Source organism: Podarcis tiliguerta, assembly GCF_965153285.1.
Source record: "Podarcis tiliguerta genome assembly, chromosome: 8".
Lineage (NCBI taxonomy): Eukaryota > Metazoa > Chordata > Lepidosauria > Squamata > Lacertidae > Podarcis > Podarcis tiliguerta.
This window is the reverse complement of record NC_139541.1, coordinates 48,697,068-48,722,845: the sequence shown is the minus strand read 5'-3', so window position 1 is coordinate 48,722,845 and position 25,778 is coordinate 48,697,068. Positions and strand designations below refer to the sequence as shown.

General features: G+C 39.7%; 1 protein-coding gene across 4 annotated transcripts in view; it reads left to right on the top strand.

Moving 5' to 3' along the window:
- SLC7A6 (solute carrier family 7 member 6) overlaps positions 1–25,778 on the top strand; it is a 29,659-nt gene that overhangs the window by 711 nt on the left and 3,170 nt on the right. For 3 of the 4 annotated variants that reach the window (XM_083452698.1, XM_083452699.1, XM_083452700.1), the window contains exons 2-10: positions 3,182–3,334; positions 7,310–7,878; positions 11,739–11,864; positions 17,368–17,512; positions 18,877–19,000; positions 22,756–22,859; positions 24,252–24,348; positions 25,054–25,203; positions 25,443–25,626. In XM_083452698.1, the coding sequence (XP_083308824.1) occupies positions 7,350–7,878; positions 11,739–11,864; positions 17,368–17,512; positions 18,877–19,000; positions 22,756–22,859; positions 24,252–24,348; positions 25,054–25,203; positions 25,443–25,626 (1,459 nt within the window). In that variant the 5' untranslated portion in view covers positions 3,182–3,334; positions 7,310–7,349. The remainder of the gene's footprint in view (positions 1–3,181; positions 3,335–7,309; positions 7,879–11,738; positions 11,865–17,367; positions 17,513–18,876; positions 19,001–22,755; positions 22,860–24,251; positions 24,349–25,053; positions 25,204–25,442; positions 25,627–25,778) is intronic. The other variant, XM_083452701.1, reaches the window with a different exon arrangement.

Genomic DNA, 25,778 nt, shown 5'->3' with positions numbered 1-25,778 from the left:
TATTATTATTTTCTGATTGATGTTATTATCTGCTGTTACCACCACCAGGAATAGGAGAGTCAGGGTTTTATGCCTGGGGACGTTTCTATGGGGCCAGCTAAAACGTTGCCAAATGGTGTGCAAGCTCCGAAGTCCTCTAGGTTTTTTCATCAGTCTTCCCTAGAAGGCAGACAAAAAGCAAAATGGGGTGGGGACAGGAGAAAGAGAAAAACTTGGCTGTCAGGGGAAGGCCTCAGTTAAGCATCATTTTTCTCTCTTCTGCACCGGCTAACATCTAAGCCCAGCCTTCGCCAACTTGGTGCCCTCCAAACATTTTGCTCAGGGCTGGTGGAAGTTGTAGTCCAAAACAACTGGAGGGCATGAGGTTGACAAAGGCTGATCTGACTTGAGGAAGAGTTCTGGACAACTTGGAAGCTTGCACACTTATTTTGTGATGTTTTGGTTAGCCTAATGTTTGTTTTAATTTTTGCAAGCCACCTAGAATCCCACTTCTGGGGAGAAAGGTGGGATATAAATAAATATAACAATAATTAATGCAGCTAATTTTTGTGTAAAATAACTTGAATAGTCTGTAGGTGCTGTACACCTTTACTGGGGTGGGGCACCATTTGGTCCTCTGTCCCAGACAGCAAGATGTCCTGGGCAGGCTCCTGTGAGGGGCTCTCATCCCCTGCCCCTAAACAATGCCCAGCCACTCTCGGCGGCTTCCAACAAAAGATTAAAAATACATTAAAACATAATTCATTAAAAAAATTCCTATGTCTTCTAAACGTCAGATAGTTGTTTATTTCTTTGACATCTGATGGGAGGGCATTCCAAAAATAAGATTTTACTCAATACTCTTCCACTCACTCAATACCTATACAAATTCCAAACCCTTTATTACACTTGTACTTACACAAGTACACATTCACCCACACTTAAACACACAAAGAAGCATACTTTCCCTCACTCTGATCAATTTCTGGTCGCAATAGTCCTCAGGATGCAATACAAAAGGACCATACTATATCACTGGCAGCCTAGCACTAAAATAAATGGGCACTAGGCTCTCTTTTACTTGGAGAGAATGAGGAAAAAGGAGAGATAACTGTGGTGAAACAATTATCTTGTCTACTTTCCCAGGAAATATTCCTAGGCACCAGAGATTGTATCAATATATTTTGCTACCCTCAGGGTTAAAAAATAATGTTGCTGTTCCTTCACCATCTGTATGAAAGAGTGGGAGAGATGAGGTAAAGGTATAATATGTAAGTTGTTTTGAAACATTTTATATGTAAGTGACAATTGGATGAAATAAATACTACCACTACTACTAAAAGGGGACTGCAGCATGGAGGAAAGTACACAATCAACACCCACCCACACATATGACACTTCATTGTCCTAGGAGCCTAGAGATGGGGGAGGAGGGACCATGTTCCCCCTTTCAGGATGATTGAAAACGGCTGTTTACACATGCACAGTTGTGTGTGCATAGACTTCCATGCATTCAAGAACCCTATGTGATGGCAGTAGCAGGTCACATGGGAAGCCTATGTGTACAAAAGTGTATGCATAAAGCCCCACCCCCATTTGTTGAAGTACTACTGATGACGTGAATGACTGATGGGGCAGGACCAGGGGATGTGGTTCTGCTCCCTTTCGTTGTGTTTAATGTTACACATAGAGGGCATGTTTTCAAAGTCTGAAGCTTCATTGTCTCTGTTCTTTGTACTGATAGCAATGCTTTGCATCTTTTTAAAATTGATATGAACAACTGGAGTACCTTGAGTTAAATCTGCTTTTTTAAAAGATGCTACCTGACATACCAGGGACGTGGGTGGCACTGTGGGTTAAACCATATAGCCTAGAGCTTGCCAATCAGAAGGTTGGCGGTTCGAATCCCTGCAACGGGGTGAGCTCCCATTGCTCGGTCCCTGATCCTGCCAACCTAGCAGTTCGAAAGCACAAAGTGCAGTAGATAAATAGGTACCGGTGTTTCCGTGCGCTGCTCTGGTTTGCCAGAAGCGACTTAGTCATGCTAGTCACATGACCCAGAAGCTGTATGCCGGCTCCCTCGGCCAGTAAAGTGAGATGAGTGCTGCAACCCCAGAGTCAGTCACAACTGGACCTAATGGTCAGGGGTCCCTTTACCTTTTACCTGACACACCACAATTGCCAGTTGGAAGGCAAGTGACTTGTGGAGATGTGGCACCTGTGGCAACTTTATTGAAGGCTATTCAGGGAATGGGGGCAAACTGGCCCACCACCCCTCAATCCATCTTAAGCTGGAAAACTAGTTGGTGCTGACCATGACCATAGAAACATAAAGGATGGTGTATACGTATTGCATTGGAATGGTTTTTAAGTATCTTGTTTTCAAGAACTTGCAGCCTGATTATAATTGTGTTTCACTGGAAAGTAGAGGCCACTGAAATCAGTAGGAAATATTTCTGAATAAAGTCACTTGAGTTTAGGGTATTAGTCTGACAGCACCCTGCAGACACTCACAAATCAGGCACCTGATTCCTGTGCCAGAATTAAGTCTGTGTAATTAGTACTTTCCTTTCTTTTCCTGCCTTCCCACTGTGCCATTACACTTCCCATTTTTATCTACATAGGGGTTCTGCTAATTTACACAGCACAGATTCATACTTCCTCTGTGATGATAACCAAACTCCTTTTGCTTTAGTTTGATAGTGGTCTTAACCACTGAGCCTCTTGGGCTTGCCAATCGGAAGGTTGGCAGTTCAAATCAGCATGATGGGGTGAGCTCCCATTGCTCTGTCCCAGCTTTTTCCAACCTAGCAGTTTGAAAGCACACTAGTGCAAGTAGATAAATAGGTACCGCTGTGGCGGGAAGGTAAATGGCATTTCTGTGTGCTCTGGCTTCTGTTACAGTGTTCCATTGTGCCAGAAGCAGTTTAGTTATGCTGGCCACATGACCCAGAAAGCTGTCTGTGGAGAAATCCTGGCTCTCTCGGCCCGAAGCAAGATGAACGCTGCATCCTATAGTTGCCTTTGACTGGACTTAACCATCCAGGGGTCCTTTACCTTTACCTACCTTAGTTTGATAGTAGTTTCACTTATGCCAAACAATGCCATGAATATCCTGTACTCCTCTGCAGTGAATATTCAACACAGTCCTTATTTATTTTAGTCCACTTTATTGAGATCCTAATACTTGTATATTCTACAGAATATATGATGCTGATTCATGAGACAGAAGGAGAGAGCACTGTGACCAGCTACTGATTTCTGGGAAGGCAGTTTTAAAAAATGCTGAAATTGTTGATGCTGTCGTACAAAGTTTGTAACTAGTGTGCAAGCCGTTGTACAAGCCATTTAATCAGTAAGTACATAGTAACTGACACAAAATTAGCATTGGAGATTTGTTTGTATGTTGTCATTGTAGTTCCTGCTATAAATCCACTGTGAACTCTGTATTCAATTTTTTATTTTAGTTTTTCGTGTAAATAGCAGTAATGGGCATTCCCCCAACTTCCAATTTATTCAAAAGTATTCAAAAACACCTAGAATTTGTAGGTTTCTCACTGCCCCCCCCATATTTCATTGTCATGTATAGTGACACCTTTAGTCTGAGAACACAAATTCTTTATGAATGTTTGCCAAACAGCAGCAAAACCATCTCTGAATTTAAGGGGTGGGGTGGGTGGTTTCATGTTTGGGTTTGATTTCTATTGCTTGTTTATTAGAAATCCACTTTTCTGTTATTCTTATTGTTACTGTTATTACTATTTATTAAATTTGTATACCACCCTCCAACTGAAGATCACAGAGTGGTTCACAACATAAATATACAAAATGAGAGTGCAAATATATAATAAAAACAAGAATGAGAACAAAAAAACCCTTCTACAAACACATTTAAAAGGATATAGAATGTTAATCAGCCAAAGCCCTGGTTAAATAGGAGCATTTTTGTCTGGCACCTAAAGATATATCATGAGGGTGCCAGGTGAGCCTCCCTGGGGAAAGCATTCCACAAATGGGGAGCCATTCTGCACATTGGTTTGTACTTTGTGGTACAGTCTTTCTTGCAATTGACAATTTCTCTGTTTACCTGGGGGCTGGTTCACACATATACAGTGGTATCTCGAGTTTCAAACTCCTCAGGTTATAAACGCTTCAAGTTACAAACTCCGCTAACCTGGAAGAGTTACTTTGAGTTGAGAACCTTGCCCCAGGATGAGAACGGAAATCGTGTGCCGGTGGTGCAGCGGCAGCAAGAGGCCCCATTAGCGAAAGCACGCTAATTAAGAACAGTTTCAGATTAAGAACAGATCTCCGGAACGAATTAAGTTGGTAACTAGAGGTACCACTTTACTCATGAATGTCTCTGCCCCATTTATTCAATTTCTTAATCAAAAAAGAATGAGAAGGACCATAAAAATTTCATCTCAGTTGTTAATTCTAGTTAATTCTGGCTGAAACCAAGCAAATACAGTATATATACTGATTTTCTGGTGTTTTTCTGTAGACTCAACACAGTAACAATGTAAAGATGACTGAACCAGTGAAACTGACTGTCCAGAAAGTTACAGGCCTCTGAGCTGATGATAAAGTATAGCTATTGTTTGGTGTAGAAGTATTGCTCTTAATCTTTTATTATGATTACGATATTAGGAGCAAGCTGTGGGATTGTGTATTTCATCCCTCTATGGCACTTACTCATTTCACCCTTCCTCTCATAGCTTTAACCATGGTCAAGGATTTATGCCTATACTGATCTTGGGCATGGTCAGTGCTAACCCATGCACCCATTGTAGTCAGGGTTTGGAAAGCCTATTCAAGAGAGAACATGGTTAGAGGATGCATGGCTAATGCTGGTGCAGACATAGGCTGTCTGAGGAATGGCGAGAGCAATTTGTATGCATGAAAAGAGGGTGCGCATGATACAATAGCCTGCTCTCAAAATGTTGACAGTCAGGAACATTACAACTGTGTCCCCTGAAAGAGTTCTTGGTGTGTTTTTTAAGAGAAACTATAATGCGATGGTATTCGTGATGTTGAGATAGAATAAATTGGGAAAGAGTATCAATTCAGCTGCAGACAGCAGAAGTATCACTGAGAATAGTACTGCCTTCTGTTGTTTCAAAGGGAAATGCATTCTAGTGTGGTTTTCCTTTCACAAGAGGAGCTCAGGTTACTTATGTGACACCGACCGCTAAAAATAACAATAGGTTTATTTTTGAAGCAGTGGTGTTTGTTCGACTTAACATAGTCAATTTTTTAACAACCGGTTTGATCAGATATGATGCAATGCTAGTTAAACTAAAGCCAGAAAGTTCCCCCCTCCCCAGTGTATGAAAGAGTTTGTCTCTTACAGCATTGAACTTCCAGCTGGTGGGTGGAAGGTCCCAAGTGGATCACAGCCTTATCAGGAGTGGTCACCTTTTTGCGTTTAAGATCTGTTTAAAGAGTAGGTGAAAGAAAAGAGAGAAAGAGATAGTATTACAGAAACAACAGGTAACCCGCCCCCAGCCCAAAGTAAGTCTTGTATGTGTGTCCTATATCTAAAAAGGTTGACTATTGCTTACTGATATGATATTACACTTTCTATGGTTTTTATTTTTTAGGCATATTCTATTCATTATTTATGTATTTGTTTTATTAGTTGCCTAATGTAAAAATAATTTCTAGGTGACTTACAAAGAGAATAAAAATAAAGAGTTCTAAACCTAGCAACCATTAGTACAGTAATAAAACATCAACCTCAAGAACCAAATGAACAGAATATGGTCCATGATAACCCATCACAATCTACCAGATGCCTAACAAATGTTCGTTAATTAACCTGTGCTATGATTATAAACAGAAATGTCTGATTTTCTAGACAGTGCATTAATTCAGAGAATGAATGACTAATTGGATGATTTTACTGATGGATGTCTGGAATGTGATAAAAGCCAATCTTGATATGAAGGGGGCTTGTGCTTGGTGGATGGTGCTCTAAAAATGCAAAAGGACATTCCTAATGTAAGTTAAATATAACAAATGGGCTGTGTGTACATATTTGTCCTGCCTTATTGTAAAGAACATCAACTCCAGAGGTATGGTTCCATAAATACTTGTCCCTTCTGGATGTGTTGTCTGTGCTGTCTGGTTGTGACCTCAATTAGTATGCTTCCTAAGTGGGGCCTATTTGGAGATGACATTTTTCTGCACTGAGATAATTTCAGTGTCAGAAGACATTATGTGTAAAGTGGCCTTATTTTTGAAGTTTCTGTAGCTGAACATATAAAGCTGCCTTTACATGCTCTACCCAACCCAGTATGGGGTTGTATCCAATGCCAGACCTACTCTGAGTAGAGGCTTGAAAATCAATGGCCATGACTAACTCCATTAATTTTGATGGGTCTACTGTGAGTAAAATTTAGATACAACCCATGGACTATTTATGTTTGCTGGCAGTGGCTTTCCAAGGTCTTAGACAATATCTTTTACATCCTTACAATTTGAGATTCCGTAACTGGATATCCTGGGGGTGGAACCAGGGATCTTGTGCAAACAATTCATCTCTAGCATTGAACTATGGTCTCTCCTCAAAGCTAAAGTGCCTCTGGAGCACAATTTCTGTTCTCATCCTGAAGCAAAGTTCTTAACCCGAGGTACTATTTCTGTGTTAGCGGAGTCTGTAACCTGAAGCATCTGTAACCTGAAGCGTCTGTAACCCGAGGTACCACTGTAGTTATAATAATACAGCAAGCAGTAAATGAATTTTAAATGAATAATTATAGCAATAGGCACTTGTGACATTACTTTAATACAGCCTTGCAAGTAAGTCCACAAAGGTTACTAGCTTGTCTGCCCAGACACACACCTTTTGAGATGGTTTGGAAGGGGGAAAAGAGTGAACTATTTTCCAGCATACTAAAACTTTCCTGTCTTACTGGAGGCAATTCTTGCCCACTATAGACAAGGCATGTGGCTATTTACAGGCCTGCTTTAAGACTCAATTTTGTGCAGGCTTTGGAGTGAAACTTTTAATGAGTAATTACCAGAGATCTGCTACAAAGACACTTGTGTAATGTGTGCTGTACTTACTGTGATGAAGCATTTTAAGACTTTATAGTTTAAAATTGGTTTTGAGCAGTAGTCCTGTAATAAATGCTTCAATGCTGCTTTTTGGTTATATGAATAATTGTATCCCACCTTTCACACTATAAATCAAGAATGTCTCAGGTTTGTTTTGCTTTGTTTGTTTGTTTGTTTGTTTATAGCGCTTATACATTACTCAATAGCCAATAGAGCTCTCAAAAAGTTAATTGCTAGTATTTAATTATATCTTTCTCTTTTGTTGTAGTTTGGGGTTGGCGTTGCAGTGGATACATGTGAATATCATCATGGAAGAGAGAGAGAATTTTTCAGCTCTGAATTCACTGACTGAATATTACCCAATTAAGGAAGCAGGCAAAATAGATCAAAGTGGCAATACTCAAATAAATGAAGGAAACCAAGGAACAATGCAGCTGAAAAAGGAAATCTCTCTTCTTAATGGGATTAGCCTAATAGTAGGAAACATGATTGGTTCAGGTATCTTTGTTTCCCCCAAAGGAGTACTCAACTACAGTACATCTTATGGATTGTCACTAGTAATTTGGGCAATTGGTGGGATTTTTTCAGTATTTGGAGCTCTATGTTATGCTGAACTTGGAACCACTATCACTAAATCAGGAGCTAGTTATGCATATATACTGGAGGCCTTTGGAAGCTTCATTGCCTTTATACGTCTGTGGACTTCACTATTGATCATTGAGCCAACCAGCCAGGCAATTATTGCAATAACATTTGCCAACTATATCGTGCAGCCTGTCTTCCCTTCCTGTCAACCTCCTTACATCGCTTGCCGAATTATTGCAGCGGCTTGTATATGTAAGTATTTTATTAACAAAAGTGCTGCCTTGATGTAGGCTTGGGAAAGAAAGGAGTCCATCTAGGCATCAGTTGCAAGGATTCAACAGTCAAATATGCTTCCAAAACAGTTAAATTAGTTATGGCAAGATTAATGACAGAAGGAGCAGGGTTGAATTTGTACAGCAGGGCTGTACTTGTTTGAAGACCACTTGAATGCTTGAGATATCCTTAGTCTTGAGTAGCCAGAAATAGGAGCAAGAAAGTCTTGAGCTGTAGGCAGAAAATCTTCTAGCATTCCTAGGATTAGGAATTTCTTAGAGGAACCAACAAGGACCAGTATATTATTTCCAACTTTGGCCAGCTCTTTGTGTTTCTGGGAATTAGGACATGAATTGGGACATGAAGAAGACAGTGATTCCCTGTTTATCACCAACATCTGCTATGTGGAGAATTTTTTTAAAATTACTTTTATTTATTTATTTTGGAATAGGAATCTTCCATTTAGTTTTTTAATGGTTAGGAGGAATAGTTTTTTTAAAAAAATCTAGGTTCAGATCTTGAAATCCATATTTTCCCTGAACAACCATGCATACTAACTGGTTGCTATAACAGTGAGAACATTATTTAGTTTGCAACTAAATATAGCCTTTTACAACCTAGGAGCATAAGCCAGAACCTTTGGCCATGCAGCCCACATGTCTCTTGCACTGCAAAATTTTGTCTGCTTAAGATATAACAGGTAGATTTTTGTTTAGCTCTCTCTGTACATATGCAAGGAGATTAGGCAAGATTACTTACTTGAAGGCTAAGACTGCAAACCTGGCACACTTACTGAAAGTAACTTACTGAAAGTGCTGTGCACATTAACTGAATATGTATATGAGGAGACTAAGGAACTTTCCAGAAGCATTGGATAATTGTTAGCAGGAAAAACAGTAGGCAAAACAGGTAGATATCCATGCACTTTGACAAGGGTTGTAAATATTCAAAATTTGCAACATCTTTTAGAATGCAGGTGAGAGGCAATAAAGTAGAAGTGCAAAATTATTCATATGAGCTTAGTGGACAATTGTAGTAAGATACAGAAAAACATCTTTTACATTCTGATGTTTGTAATGATTTGCTAGTTCTTGGGCCTTATAGAAAGCTCACAGTAATAAACAGGATACATTACTTATTGTCAAGGTCGCCAGCCTTTTTGGACCAGGAGGCACAACATGGTTTTTATGGGGGGCATAGCATAATACAACATAGCACCACAACACAAGATTAGAGAAAGTACTATCATGGTGATTGTGTTTCCATTTGAGAAAGAAATTAACCTGTTGAATTTCTGCCTGGAAAATAAGACAGAAGCAGGAAAAGTACACTGAAGGGGAGGGGAAAACAGCAGCTCTTTAAGACTCTAAGGATTCCTATTACCTGGTGTCCAAACAACTCACTCATTGGCCATAGGACTGTCTTCACTCATTGGCTATAAATTCCGCATTTCACAGAAATCACTTAGAAGGTGATCTGTACATTTTGGTCCATACCTTTGTTTGTAGGAGGACTTTAGACTTTGTAAAGTCTTTTTTTCAGAGTCTGGGATCCCTGCCTGGGTTCACCAGTGAAGGCCTTTGTTGGCACCATGGTGCTTGTAGCTGCTTGGTTGGCGACCCCTGGCTTATTGTGTTTGTTACTATACTTGAGATCTTTCTTCTCATTATTTTCTGTTACAAAGAGAATAAGCCTTTAACTCTGTGCTGATCTGGATTCATTTCTATAGGCTGTAAAACCTTATTTAGGCTTTATTCCAAATGCATGAGGACACAAACTGTGTAGGGGATGCATGCACCATCCAGATGTGTACTGCCCACTGCCCTCCACTCCCGACTTTCACGTTGAATGTATGACAGTCTGAGGATGCACATTTGGCTGAATACACTTAGAATCACCCTTCATATCTTTCTGTGGAATGCACAATGGTTGGGAGTAGAGGGTGTGGCACCACACTCCCTGCACAGTTTGTCCTCTCCTTCTTTGGCTGAATGCTTGACTGGGACTTCAGTGTAGACTTAGCATGTTTGTCTGGTTGTTTAAGATCTGAAGCTGATAACCAAATAACAAAATAAGAAACTATGGTTAAATCAATACTTCAGCATTTTGTTTGAGTAGAGCTGTGAAGGGTGTGCACAGACAAAAGGCTTACACATATCTTGACTTGTTAAGACAAGCTACAATCATCCAAATATGGCCATTATTGTTCCTTTATTTTCTTGCTCCCCATTTGTGACTTGATTAGATTAACTAAATTCAAAAGTTGTGAATTTCCGCATTTTATTTGTTATTACCCTTACTGTCATGATGTATTTTCTGTTTCTTCATTTGGAGTGCTTTGAATTGGGGCAGCATTAAAAGCTACTTTTTAAGTGGCTGAAATTCAGTGAAACTGGTTTGTCTTTTTTGAGCTTGCTGGGGAACTACACAGCCTGTCAACCTTTTCCTGGCAATTAGGATTTGAGTGGTTTTACCACTCTGGCTAGAATTAGTGTGGGGCTGAGAAGCACAGATTGGAATGATATATTATTATTATTTGTAAATGAACCCAGAATAGGAAAACATGCGCATAACTCTGGTTGGTGTGGTGGTTTTTTACTCACAAGTCATGAAAACATTCTCTCCCCAAGTCAGTGGAAACAGTGATGTGTTAGAGTATTGACACGATTAAAATAGTTTTTATTTCAGGATACACTCTTTGCCTTGATCTGTGATCTCAGGGGCTAGGAAGGAAAATGCAGTTGTGGATACTAAGTTGCGTAAAAACCAATAAATAAATACTCTTCTGCTATACTGAGACAGAGAGATTTCATCATACTGTTGTTTACTGAGTAGTTTCATAAGTACTTTGTGTTGTCATAAGATACTCCCTGTGTATCTAGGTTGGCTTGTCAAATAGAAACAACTTGAGTTGTAGGGCATGGTAATAAGTTGAGTAGCCTTTAGAAATGTTACTAGAAGTATCCTTTTCAATTTCAGTTTCTCATAATCTAGAAGTAAACCTGCCTCCTTTTAGTCAATCCCTTCCCATTTCATTGAGGAGTTCAGGACTTGCTGAAAAAAGATGAGAAATTCAGCCATTTTTTCCTGCAGTTTGTTTATAAGCAATTTTTACATTTTTGTGATGGCTGAAAATGTTTTTATTGCTTTCTATTTTTCTGAAATAATCAAGAATATGAGAATTAAGACATTTCAGATGGTTAAAGGGAAAGGAGCATTTAATTTTGCATTGCCTTTTGCATTGCTTTTTGCTTCTTCATTTTTTAGTAAATGTTTTTTAAATGCCATAAAAATGGTTCGCTTAAGATGTTTCCCTGGACCATGGAACTACCCTTAATTTTTTCTAGCCCTTTAGGTCTAGTGGCTTGGGTATTTTTAACCACTATACTGACAGACTGTGTTGTCAAAGAGTTTTTAAGTGGTGATTCCTATTTTCGATAAGAATGTTGTCATTTAAAATGTGTATTTGTTTGCAACCTTCCTTCATTTCAAAGGTACAAGATTACTCCTAAGATGATAATTAGACTGCAAATTGGGCCAAGTATTTTCATGCCTTCTAAACCCTCTCCTTAGATGTGCATTTGTCCTGAAATCCTTTCTGCTTTGCAGTTTGTTGGAAGTTAACCAACTGTTAAATAACAGACAAGTTTTAGTAATAAAACTGTGTCTTTATAAATACAGTTTTTCCTTATCCTGGTTTCCTAAGCTTATTTGCACAAATATGTAATTGTGACATGTTACCTCTAGCTTGGAGAAGAATTTCAAACCAATGACTGATTTTTAAAAGACAAAAACAAAGCACTTTCTAATGCCTCCTTGCTTCCCTTTTTGTCTCCTAGGTCTTCTAACGTTTATAAATTGTGCCTATGTTAAATGGGGAACAAGGGTGCAGGATGCATTCACCTATGCCAAAGTCATTGCCCTTATTGTCATCATCATAACAGGAATTGTTAAACTAAGCCAGGGTAAGATTAATAGCTTAATGTGTAAAGGTTTGTACTGATCAGAAGAAAAATGTTAAGGAGCACTTACTGGGTTATTGATAAAATTCACAGCAGTTTCAGATCCCTTCAAAAAAATAGGAAGCTTCAGGTATGGTATGTTACCAACTTTCTAACTGAACCAACTTCTGCTTATAAAACTAGAACTTGCATCTGTACTCTTAGGTAGGAATGAAGGCAAAATTGAAAATAAAAAGCCACAGTAAGATAGTGACTTAACATAAATCTGGGAACTACTTGTGGTTTTACTCTGAAATTTAAAACCAAATGTAAAATATACAGGTGTGGAAGCATGGAGGAGCAGCTTCTTAATCCTTTCAGACACACCAGATGCTCCCCTCCTCCCAATAAAAAATATCTGCATCCTTCTGCAGCTTCATTTTTGTTGTGTTATGTATGCCCTTAAGTAGATAATTACACATGACAAAGTGTTGCATATAGCTGGGCCTCTATTTTACTTAGTCATGGAAATATTCATTTAGTTTTATTCATTGAAGTTCATTTATATCCCACCTTCTGTAGCTCAGTGGTAGAGCACCTGCTTTTCATGTAGAACAGGGGTAGCCAACTCCCAGGATACTGTGATCTACTCACAGAGCTAAAGACTGGCAGTGATCTACCCCCTTTTGGGGGGTTCAGGTCAAAGTTTCTGAGCTTATTTTAGGAAGGAAAGCCCTGTTATGGGGGGTTCAGGTCAAACTTGTTGAGCTTCTTTTAGGGAGGAGGGAGGGCCCATTTTGGGTGGTGAAGGACCAAAATGTTGAGCTTTTTTTTAGGGGAGCCAAAGTTGTTCACCTTCTTTAGGAGGAGCTACCAGTGATCTACCACAGATGTCCAGTGATCTACCGGTAGATCACGATCTACCTGTTGGATGTGCCAAATGTAGAAGATCTCAGTATCTCCAGATAGGCCTGGCAAAGATGTCAGCCTGTTAGTCAGTCAGTGTAAGCAAAACTGAGATGGATTGATGCAATAGTCTGCTTTGGTATAAAGCAGCTTCCTATGTTCCATCACAGAACTCAAGGTGGAGTACATCAGTTTCCCAGGAGGCTTACCATCCAGGCACTGACCAGACCCAAATTTATAGGCTTTAACAGATTAAGTTTCCTTAGACCATGTCCCCTAGGGCATTTTATGCACTTCAGGCCGTTTATTTTCAGCGTATTTTTTGAAAAATTGTTTTTAGCCTTCACTGTTGAAGAATAGCCTCTTTGACACATTCAGAGTACAGTGGTGCCTCGCAAGACGAAAAGAATCCGTTCCGCGGGTCTTTTCGTCTTGCGGTTTTTTCGTCTTGCAAAGCAAGCCCATTGACGGAGTAGCGCTATTAGCGCTATTGGCTAAAAAAGGGCTAAAAACGGCTTTTTAACACTTGGGAGATTAGCGGTTTTGCTGCTAAAATGCTTTTAGCAGCTTAGCGATTCAAAATAAGGGGTTTTGGAGTGGGGAAAAAATTCAAATGTTTTCGTCATTTTTCGTCTTGCGAAGCAAGCCCATAGGGAAATTCGTCTTGCGAAGCGCCTCTGCAGACGGAAAACCCTTTCGTCTTGCGGGTTTTCCGTCTTGCGAGGCATTCGTCTTGCGGGGCACCACTGTAACTGGAACCTGTTTTCTAGTGAAGTGAGTGTTTTAAGACACAGAAGTGGTGCCTGTTGGGACTGGTAATGCAGAAGGCAGCAGGACTAGCAATAGGCGGAGCCAAAGCCAGTGACAGGTGGAGCAAACTAATTCTACTTTTGTTCCCATCCTCCTACCTGCTGAGTTCCACAAAGGCAACACTTGAAACTAAGGCAGAGGAAGTTGGCAGGCAGCGCCACCCCCTGGACTGGTTGTAAGAAGAAAAAGAAAAACAGGCAGGTGGAGGCTGGCTGATGGCAGACTGAGGTTGCAGAGGGTAGTACCCCATTTGTCCTAATGGACCAGCCTCTCCTGGGGCACAGCAGTAGTGTCTTTACCAGGCCTTTGTAGATATTTCTCACATTGAGATATTGCTGTTTGAGAAGTAGAAGTTTAATGTGCTCTTGGGCATATGGAATTGGTTGTGCAGTTTTGTGGATGCTAACTGGTCCATAGAATGGACAGTTTTGTTTCATATTATAGGAGAGTACAAAAGGATGGTGTTAGAGGGATCACACCATGCTATGGCTGCTTATTATCTCAAAGCACATGAACTAGATTCAGGTTTTTCCTTAAGGGGTTATATATTACAAGAATGCCACTGCTGAGAAAAAAAGATACCTTCTTATTATGGGGTGAGGGGAGTTGCTGGGTTGCAGTTTTAGTGACTGGCTATGTTGAATATGAAGCGTGGTGCTGTGGGTTAAACCACAGAGCCTAGGGCTTGCCAATCAGAAGGTCGGCAGTTTGAATCCCCACGATGGAGTGAGCTCCCATTGCTCTGTTCCTGCTCCTGCCAACCTAGCAGTTCAAAAGCACGAAGTGCAAGTAGATAAATAGGTACTGCTCCGGCGGGAAGGTAAACGGCGTTTTCGTGTGCTGCTGTGGTTCGCCAGAAGTGGCTTGGTCATGCTGGCCACATGACAGGGAAGCTGTACACCAGCTTCCTCAGCCAGTAAAGTGAGATGAGCGCCGCCACCCCAGACTCATCCACAACTGGACCTAATGGTCAGGGGTCCCTTTACCTTTTATGTTGAATATGCCTTGCTACAGCCTTACCAAAATGTATTATGTAGCACTCTTCAGTTGAATCTAACCAAGTGGTCTACATGATCTAATGAGTACCTCAGGTTTATGTATGTGTAATTAATTTAAAACAGACATCAATCATCACCACCGCCACCACCATTATTATTATTATTATTATTATTATTATTATGGTGGTGGTGGTGGTGGTGGCTGATGGTGTACATGGGCTTAAACCCCTTAATTTCCAACTCCAAATTGGCTCTGCCTCCTCACCCAAATAACAGTTACCATCCAAAGAAAGTTGTTAATGTGTACTGTAGACATTGTACATGCAGCTCAGACTCCCTTTGTGTTTCTTTGCAGGCAGGGGTTGCAAAGCAGTTCCTTTGTTCAATGAGTTTAAACACTTTCTAAATAGAAGAGTTTGGTCAGTGTCTTATAAGTGTGTCTATTCTGTGTTGTTTTTGTTTTTATTAAAGTAAGTTTTTAGACGAAAGAAAACTGGGCTCCCCTGCCCTTCCAATTGCAATTAGCTATCAGGGTGCGACTGAATAGAATGGAAATAGTGGTGGATAGGTGTTAATTCCACCCCCATCCCATGATCCTGATGAAGTCTCTCTCTCTCTCTCTCTCTCTCTCTCTCTCTCTCACACACACACACACACACAGAGAGAGAGAGAGAGAGAGAGAGAGAATGCTGTTAGCACAGGGAGAGGGAATTATTAAACCTCCCACTGTAGTCTCTGCCCTATCCAGGCTTCTCAAGCAGCATCTATTTACATTAGAAAAATGTTTGCACATTAATTTATTTAACAAAGTTTATATATCACTTGAATGTAATAGAACCTCAAAGCAGTTTATAGGACGAGAATTGCTTTGATACAGTTGAGTTTGGCCCTGAGCTACCCTATGCACCTTTAAGTGTAATACTTCTGTTACTTTAACACCAGGTTGACCAGAGCCAATCATATTAAGGGCATTTACAAGCAGCCTATATGACCTTTATGTGCAGATTGCTGACAAGAGTGCACCTAAAAGCAAAGATCACATAGCACTTTCCTCCTCAGCCATGTTTTTCCTATTGCCTATTGTTCAACTTTATACAACTGAGCTTGCTGAAATATTTTTCCCATGAGCTATGGTATCCTAGCTATTGTAGGTTTATCAGGGTTTTCACCTTTATTATTGATTTTTTAAAACAAGCTTTGTTTCCTGTTTATTTTGGAAGCATTCTTATTATGCTGACTTGAGAAAATAGGAAGTCTGCATTTCTACTATGCCAAACTACATCTGTATTTTAGAAGGACTATATGCCATGTTCTTTCCTTATCCGTTGGGCCTGTGCAGAATAATACATTAATGTTACACAATGTGCTCTTCTGGCAGTATGGTTTTTGCTTTTAATATAACCCTTTATCCATCACTGTTCTAACTTGGCTGCTATTCCATCTTCCCAACGCTTTATAAGGAGATAAAGTGGTGAATATGGTGAGAATAAACAGATATGCTGTGATATTCTTAAATATTGAACAGATTTCTAAATGAGACCTCAATGTTTTTAAAAGCTGCTTTTGCAGTGATTGCCAAATAAAACCAATTAATTTTAAAAGCTGCTTTTGTGAAATTGCTTTTATCCAGCTTAAAAACACACTTGGAAAGCATGCCAAATTGGACAATACTAATTAGCTTTTGTAAATGGAAAGCTGCTGTAGTCTAGTAATAGACCTTCTTTAAGTACATCTATTAATCATTTGTATGTTTGTAATTTTGGTTGTCTTAAAACTTTTCAGTGATATGGGCTAAAATATTTGAGTGATGTGGGTTAACAGTTGTTAGGTCAAGACTTACGGGTAGCCATCAGACTGTGGCACTGCTCTCATTCAAATGTCAACGTCAATGTCAATTAACCATGGCTAATATTTTTCTGTGAACCTGTAGTTGGTTTGCACTTCATTTCTTCCCGGGCAAAGTGGGAGCAACATGCTGAGCCTCTGCTTAGTCTTATACCTGAACTGGGATCATAGTTTGTTTCCTGACCAAACCTCATTATATTAGTAGTACAGATAATATTTGAACCTGAGAACCAATCTGTGATGGAGAAACACATTTTGGATACATTTTTATACATGTTTCCTCAGAAATAAAACAATGTGGTTTTTTTGGGTTTTTTAAATAAAATTTTAAATTTCGTGCTTCTTTTTTTTAAAATCCTTTTTTCAATACAAACAACAACCACAAAAAACACATACAACAAAAACCACAGTAACACTAATAACACAATTTAACAATTCAGATTTGAGTACTGATATACCTATAACTACACCTTTTTAACAATAAAGCAATGTTTCTACTAACTTAAATGCCCTTATTTGCTCTAAAGGCAAACAACGGGGAGAGGATATGTAGCCTGGCATATCCATGCAGTAGAATGAGGTGTTTGATTGTCACTGTAGGCTAGGAATACAATTCCTTGAATGTTCCTTCACGTAAATAAAAAATATCTCATTTCAATTAAATTAATAACTTGTCAGGAGACAGTCTAGCCCAGCCCGTAGCTTGCTATGCTAGTTTTCTGCCTGCTAGTAGGGCTCCCCCCCCCCCCATTTATTTAAATGCAAGGCAGCATTTAAAAATGTTATTCTCTCCCATCTAGTTATGCCATGTGTGTGAGAGAGGGGGCTAGATCTCACTTTGCTGTATTCAGAGAGTTTGAGACTTTCTCATTCTTCTTGCCTTTATTTTCCACTAAAGTGTATTAACAGTGCCATCTGGTATGGTTTCCAACACTGTTCTTATTCCTCTGCTTTTCCTTTACACACAGGATACTCGGACCACTTTCAGGACTCTTTTGAGGGATCATCTTGGAATCTTGGGGGTATTTCTCTTGCACTTTACTCTGCCTTGTTCTCATACTCAGGTTGGGACACCCTCAATTTTGTAACTGAAGAAATAAAACATCCAGAAAGGTAAATGTTTCCTAAAGCTACTTCACCTTTTTCAGTTTGTTTGAAGTATCTCCTAAGAGTTAATGCAATTAAAAATTCATCTTGAAGTGTGAGAGAACTTTATCTCTAGCTGAAGAAATATTTTACATGGACATAAACAATTCTGAACCTTGACACTACAAAGAGTAACTAACAGAATTTTGAAGCCTGAGAGACATTAAGAAAAGCTGTAGCAAACTGCACATTGTTTCCGATTTGCAGGATTGACAAAGCTGGACATAGTCAGGGCTGGCCCACCCATGAGACTAGGTGAGGTGACCACCTCAGGTGGCAGGATCCATAGAGGCAGCAGTCCTGGTGCCACCTCCACAGCAGCCTCTTGGAAAATAGGAGGCCCTGCTGGTCTCTTCCTATCCCTAGGGAGGGAATTGTGAGGGTTGCCCTCTGGGGTCTCCTGGGTTCCACACCTGTCCAGAATGATTTAGAGCAGGCCCCTTCCCTCCTGCACCCCACAATGGCCCTTGATCTCCGCTTCAACCATTGATTAAGGTGGGTTTGATTCCCTTTTGCCTTGTCTTAGGCCTAGTTCTCATCGATGCAACACTTTGGACTTTTAAATGGGGGCTCATATAACTGAACGACAGCTCCATGCAAAAAGAAGAATCTTTGTGCACTGAAGAGATGGTGCCAGGGAAGAGTGTTGTAGCCTTGCCTTTTTCTATGTATAGCACTGTTTTCAGCATGGAGGAACAGTCACGTAAACTTCTCCCTGCAGTGTGAAGTTGTACGGCCCAAACACCTCTGTGAGAAGTAGGCCACAAAAGTAATGAAAATAAGGCATTTTCTTTAGCTTGTTTTTAATAGAACTCCTAGTTCTCATATGAAGATTTTATCAGTCCAAACATGATTGTAAATACCTGATATTCCAGTAAGGTAAATAAAGGTAAAGGACCACTGGACAGTTAAGTCCAGTCAAAGGCATCTATGGGGTGTGATGCTCATCTCGCTTCAGGCCAATGGAGCTGGCGTTTGTCCACAGGCAGCTTTCTGGGTCAAGTGGACAGCATGATTAAACCACTTCTGGTGCAACGGATCACCGTGATGGAAGTCAGAGTGCATGGCTGCAGTACCTATTTATTTACTTTCATTGGTAAGCTTTCAAACTGCTAGGTTGGCAAAAGCTGGGGCAGAACAACGGGAGCTCACCTTGTTGTGCAGATTCGAACTGCCGACCTTCCAATCAGCAAACCCAAAAGGCTTAGTGGTTTAGACCACAGCACCACCCGCATCCCTTGTGATATCCCAGCAGGTATTAGTCAGGATGAAAAGAGTAACAGCTACTTCTAAGTTGTGTGTTTGTGTTTTATTTTGTTTCATTTAACCAGGAACCTGCCTCTAGCTATTGCTGTTTCTATGCCAATTGTGACAATTATCTACATATTGACCAATATAGCATATTATACAGTGCTGGATATTAATGCTGTGCTTTCTAGTGATGCAGTGGCAGTGGTAAGTCTGATATTGCTATTGTTATGTGTGTTTATGCACTTCACTTTGCATAAGTTGCATCTTGAGCTGTGCAGCCTTTTTATGATTCAGATGACCCAGTTTCTATATGATCTAGAAGTTCTGGGCACTGTTTATGGCCATACTACCTTTTGATTTCTCCAAACTTGTGTGTGTACATCCAAGTGAATTGGTGACAGTCATCCAAAATGAAACAACAACCTTTAAGGATGCAGTTTGGAGGCTTATATATATGTGAAAATGAACCTTTCCCAAGAATTGTTTTCAGTTGGTTGACTGAAATATAATTTGTGCAAAAATAGTAATGCTAAATTTATCAGATTGGATTCAGATTAAGCAATTTGCGCTTAAATCCCATTTATTTCAATTGTAACTAAAATTAAGTCATGACTTGCAGTCACCATTTGTTTCAATGGGAATTTAGACCAATTAACTTAGTCTGAATTCAACCCTTTAGGGCTGTTAGAAATTGGGAAAATTGGTCATTTGCAAGGACTCAGACCAGCGTAGCAATTCATGGAAAACGTTGTCCTATTTATAATAGAAGAGACTGCAGAAATGCTGTCACTTTAGACAAGTAGCATGCATGTGGGTTGGACATGTAGAAAGTAAAAATGTTCTGAAGAGAGTCTGCATCAGTACTGTAACAGAATGGGTTCATTGGCTCTTGCTTCAGGCAAGAGACCCAAGCCAGGTTGGAAGAAGTCGGGGTGGGGGGGCATGCATTGCTTTAACCCACTATCTTCCACTCTGACAATGAATGACAGATCCTGTTGCTAAGAACACTACTGGTTTGCAGTTTGGGTAATCATAGAGTGAAATTGGGGAAACCTACTGACAACATCCTACTTGCTCCCCCGCCCCCAGTCTTCTTATACAGTTTATTCTTTGAATTGCATGAGATGTTTTGCAACTAATGCACAAAACGTATTTGAAATATATTTTGATTTTATATTCATTCCGTTGTTGATCTTTTGACATCTGACCGACTATCTGATTTCTTATCTATTTACTTATGTAGGTATTTAAATGCCTAACATTTTAAGAAATCACTATGGGGCTGATAGGTTACTTCTCTGCTTTCTTTTCCAAGAACTCAGTTGTGTTAAAGGTCACTCCGATTACTACAGAATACTATATAGGATATTTACAACTTTTTAATGACATACAAGGGATGTAAGCCTTTTTAGATCAGCACACTTTACCAAACAAATGGTTTTTTTTAAGGGGAGTTAAGCTGGGTAGTTAAGTTGTTGTGTCTTAGAACAAGCTTTTTAAATTTTTGATGTTTTGATCATTCTCTTTAGACTAATCTAGCATAGCATCCCAAATGTAAAATTTCCAGGTTCAAATACACAGCCAGAAGCTTCTTGTAATTTGGCCAAGGTGAAATTCATTGGTGTATATTGCCTATTTGTGATTTTAATCTTTTTAGTTAGAAGGGTTATTGGAGCTTTAAGTAATCAGATTTCATTATTAATCCATTTACTACTTTCTGACTGCAGTTCAGGAGAAGTTGCGCTCCAGGACTTGTCCAACTGTGCATGTATGAAACTGGAATTAGGGACACAGTACTTATCAAAGCCTTTAATATTCAGTCAGTCAGTTTCATTATTATATTCACATACATTTACATTGTTATATAGAACATCTTACACATTCATGAAATGTACAGTGGTACCTTGGGTTACAGATGCTTCAGGTTACAGACTCTGCTAACCCAGAAATAGTACCTCGGGTTAAGAACTTTGCTTCAGGATGAGAACAGAAATTGTGTGGCAGCAGCAGGCCCCATTAGCTAAAGTGGTACCTCAGGTTAAGAACAGTTTCAGGTTAAGAACAGACCTCCAGAACAAATTAAGTTCTTAACCCGAGATACCACTGTACTATTTAAATGAAACTGATTGAATATGAGCTCCTAATAACAGTCACAGTCTCTCTCTTTACTACTACTGTTACTCATTAGGCTTGTTTGAATCACCCAGATTATAGTTAATTCAGTTTATAAATTGTGGTGTTTTCTTTGTGATGATTTCTTTTCAGAATATCTTGCAGAAAGACAAAACCAGCTTCACAGAGTGAACAGGTTTTTTAAAAGTTCTTTGGAATTAAACCTGGCAGATTCCCCCATTAATCTACTGCAATCCTTTAAATACTGAATCCTTTAAATACTGAAATGTTGTGCCTACAGTACTAACCAAATTAAATACCTAATATCTACAGTATATGGGGTTTTATCTAAGGCTAGTCCTATTCAGAGTAGACCCATTGAAGTTAATGGACATGACTACCTTAGCTTCATTAATTTAATTGTGCTTATTGAATACCAACAAGACACAGGAACGAGTTTCATCTAGACACTGCAGATGAGGAGCTGGAGGATATGACAGAAGGCTTCTTCCACCCCATTTTACATATGCAAAATTAAGGCACAGGCATGCCTTTGTTTCTGCAGCTAACTGAAATTTGAGCCATGGTTTCCTTTTGAAGTCCTATGCTCAAGCTACTAGAAGGTTGAACTATGGTTTGGCAATCTTTAGGCTTGAATATTTGATTTTCAACCTTCCCGTCAGATGTGCCAATTTTATCCCTGATTTCCTTGTCGAATATACCATTGTGGCATACAAATTGGTGAATTTGGGTTTGTGCTTCATTAAGTGCAGATGTACTGGTGGCTGCCTGCAAATCATGGTTTAGGTACACACTCCTTGCCCATCTCTCCTTTCAAAACCAGTTTCCTCTCCTTTTTCTTGTCATAAATAGCTTTGTGTTCCTTCAATTTGTGATGGAGCCTCCTAAACACACAAATTGCAGCAGTGAGTGTGTAACATAAAACCAATGGCTAACACTGGGAATGGAAGAGATGAAGGAAATTGCTCCAGAGAATGAGGAACATGGAAGTAGTGTATATTCCAAAGGCTGGCGTCCAATTTCAGTTTTCAAACCATGGTTCACAGGGAACCAGTATATACCTACAACCTTGTATATTAGCCATCCTATTTCCCATGCAGCACTGACAGTGCAGGCCTGCTATTCTGCATTTTCTTTTTGGAGAAAAAGAATGGGACATCATTCCTCAAATGTGGAGCAGAAATGCCACAATAGTAGTGAGATTACAGTAGAAGGTATTTTCACTGGATGATAGAGGAAGAGGAAATATTTAATTATGGAGGCATGACTTGGGTGGTGCTGAGGAAAAGCAATGAAAAATGCAGAGTTACAGTAAAAATAAGGAAGGTCATCAATGAATTGTAGGTCATTATAAGAGCAGCAACCATAAATTATTTGGGGTGTATTTCTTGGTAAAACTTTCAAAGAAGTATATTTCTGTCTCCTTATGCTCAAACCCATCCTTTCCTTAAACAATTTAATTTGGAGCTACTCAGGAGTCAGACTGTTTTATTGCTTTTTCATAATTTGTGATGCAGCATATTTGCCTAGGGCCCTAGGCAGGGCAAAGAAGCAGAATCATTTAACAATCTAATTTGTTCAAGATTGCCCACAATTCTCTGTACCTTGGACTTTCTAAAACAGTAAATTCAAATTGAATTTATTTCTGAAATTCAATCAAACAGGACTTGAACTTCAGAGCAGGACACATTTTCCACATCTGCTGATGGGTTGTTTACTCTGTTGTACAGACTGGGTACTTTTTTGACCATATATTTTACAAAGAAATCTGTGTGTGTGTGGAGGTTCAACACATTCTAATTTTTCTCCCTTCCCTCTTACATTAGACATTTGCTGAGCAAGTATTTGGCATGTTCAGTTGGACAATCCCGATTGCTGTTGCCTTGTCCTGCTTTGGTGGACTCAATGCATCTATTTTGGCATCATCTAGGTAAAGCGTCTAATTTTAGTACCCTGTAAGGCTATACCTACCCCAAAGAGAGAGAGGGGGAAGGTGAGGGAGTTATCATTGTATGCTTGGTATAAATTGTACAGGCTTTCTGAAGATGCTCATGATCTTTATATTCCTGGTTTCAGTGTTTGTCTTCAGAGTTGTTGTTTTTTGGTCGTCTCCCCCCCCCCCTTTAAATCAACAGATGTACTTTGTAACTAGCTGTAACAAAATACTCTGTAACAAACTAGCTGGGATACAGAACTTCACTTCTGCAGTTTTAAGAGCATAAACCAGGAGTCAGCAACCTTTTTTCAGCCATGGGCGGGTCCACTGTCCCTCCAACCATGTGGTGGGCCAGACTGCATTTTGAAGGGGGGGAAATGAACAAAATAACCCAGAGATGCATTTTAAACAAAAGCACACATTCTACTCATGTAAAAACACCAGGCAGGCCCCACAAATAACCCAGAGATGCATTTTAAATAAAAGGACACATTCTACTCATGTAAAGACACTCTGATTCCCGGACCGTCTGTAGGCCAGATTGAGAAGGCGATTGGGCCGCATTCGGCCCCCGGCCTTAGGTTGCCTACCCCTGGCATAAACTGTCACAAAGCTACTCTTTCCTTACATACATTTTCAACTATTGTTCTTAAATTCATCCTTCTGGACAGATAAACATGCCTGTAGTCAGTTATAACCGATTCTATTAAGGGTGCAGTTTCAGGAAAGGAAGCAGCCATACACAGAGTTAGACCTCGGGTCCATCTAGCTCAGTCTTGTCTTATCCTGACTAACAGCAGCTCTCCAGGGTTTCAGATAGGAGTATTTTCCCAGTCCTATTTGGAGTTGTTGGGAGTGGAATGTAGGATTGTCTGCATGCAAAGCAGTTGCTCTCCTTCTGAGCTATGACCTTTCAAAAGAATCTGCTTGAATCTTGCACAGAAGTTTAGAAAAGGACAAAGGAGGAAAATGCAGCTATGAGTTGGGAGGATTGAGGAGGCTGCCCCATGTGCAGAAAACAAAATTGGAACCATTTTCAGGGTGGGTAGGAGGGAACAGATACTTGTGGAGACCAAACCCAGGTTCCGTTTGTTTCCAATCTGAAAATAAGCATCATCTGCATGAATGTTGCTGCTCATTTAACCAAACAAATACATTTGTATAAAAGGGAAGCAAATGATGTCTAGATTCTGTGATGCATGAAATCTTTCATAACGGTTGCAGTCCTAGACTGTCTTGGCTAATGCTTCAGATCAGACCAGTTGAGCATTGACTTGGATAAAATAAATCACAGGTTGATGTATTAGCTGCTGCTTTTTACTTAATATTAGATATAACTGTCTAATCTGACATCATCATCATCATCATCATCATTATTATTGGTAGGCTGTTCTTTGTTGGATCCCGGGAGGGTCATTTGCCTGACCTTTTGTCAATGATCCACATAGGAAGATTTACACCAGTCCCAGCGCTTCTCTTCAATGTAAGTTAACTACTGTGGCTTTTTATACCCCTGTAATGGAGTAACTAGATAGACTTTTTAGTTACAGATGTTGCACCTTGTATATACCTGATGAAATGTAGAAACTCTGATGCTCCCTCAGTGTGGACGGTGGACAGAGCTAATAGAACTTATTAAATTTCTTCATTTTGTAACTCACCCTGTCCCTATAAGTTAGAATTGTAAATTGAAGCAACATATTCCCTGCTTAACCTCTGGATATTGAATCTTAGCCCAAATTAGATTACGATTTAATTTATGTGCTGTCTTTCCACAAAGGAAATTGTGTTCAAGACTGCTCACAATATACAGTGATCATAACAGTTGTACTTTAAAATTATCAACAAGCATTTCATTAATAAATGGGGCATGCCATCGGGGGTGGGGGTTAAGCTTGGAGCTGCCAGGGGGTAGGTATTGTATCATTGTGAAGTAGCCACTTAGGAGACCTTTCTGCATGCCTTTGTTGTTCTGAACTGTGCCCATGCAGCACATTCTAAGAATGGGCTGGCTGTGACTGATGGGAGTTGGGAGTCCAAAACATATGGAGGGCTGCAGGTTTGAGGATGCTGTGTTATGGTGACACTACCAAAAAGATGAGCAAGTGCTAGTAATGACAGAGATTTTTTTTAAAAAAAAATGCCCCTCTTGAGGTTTTCATGGTATTCATCTCCTTTTTCCTAACAGTGTACCATGACTCTCATATACTTGACTGTAGAAGATGTATTCCAGCTTATTAACTACTTCAGCTTCAGCTACTGGTTCTTTGTGGGACTATCAATTGCTGGGCAACTCTACCTCCGTTGGAAGCAACCAGATCGGCACAGGCCACTCAAGGTGAGAATGATAACAGCTCAAATTCTGTAGTTAATACATTCAGAGACATTACACCAATGTGCTGAGATGAGTAGCCTTGCACAGTGTCATTTGTTACATTTTCTAGGTAGGCAGAAAGTGGTTCCAGATTGGCATAAGGTGGTTTCCGATGAGAATCTTACACTTGAAGAGAATGAAAAAAGTACAAATTGAAGTGTGACTTGGCTGTTCTTGATTCTAGTTCATTTCCTCTCTTACAGTTGAGCCTGTTTTTCCCAATAGTCTTCTGCATATGCTCAGTATTTCTGGTGGTGGTGCCTCTCTATAGTGACACCATTAATTCCCTGATTGGCATCGGCATTGCACTCTCAGGGATTCCAGTATACTTCGTGGGAGTCTCCTTACCTGTTTCCAAAAGACCACCCTTTGTCAGCAAGATTTTAGGTAAGGTATTTTTTTTGGGGGGGGGGGTTGTTTCTTTTGATGAATGATTAATAGAAGGGTCACATAAGTTGTAATTTCAGAAAACTTTTAAGTGGGTGATAGTCATCATTAAAAGAAAAAAGAAAATGGTTGTGTATTTTTTATGCTTATAT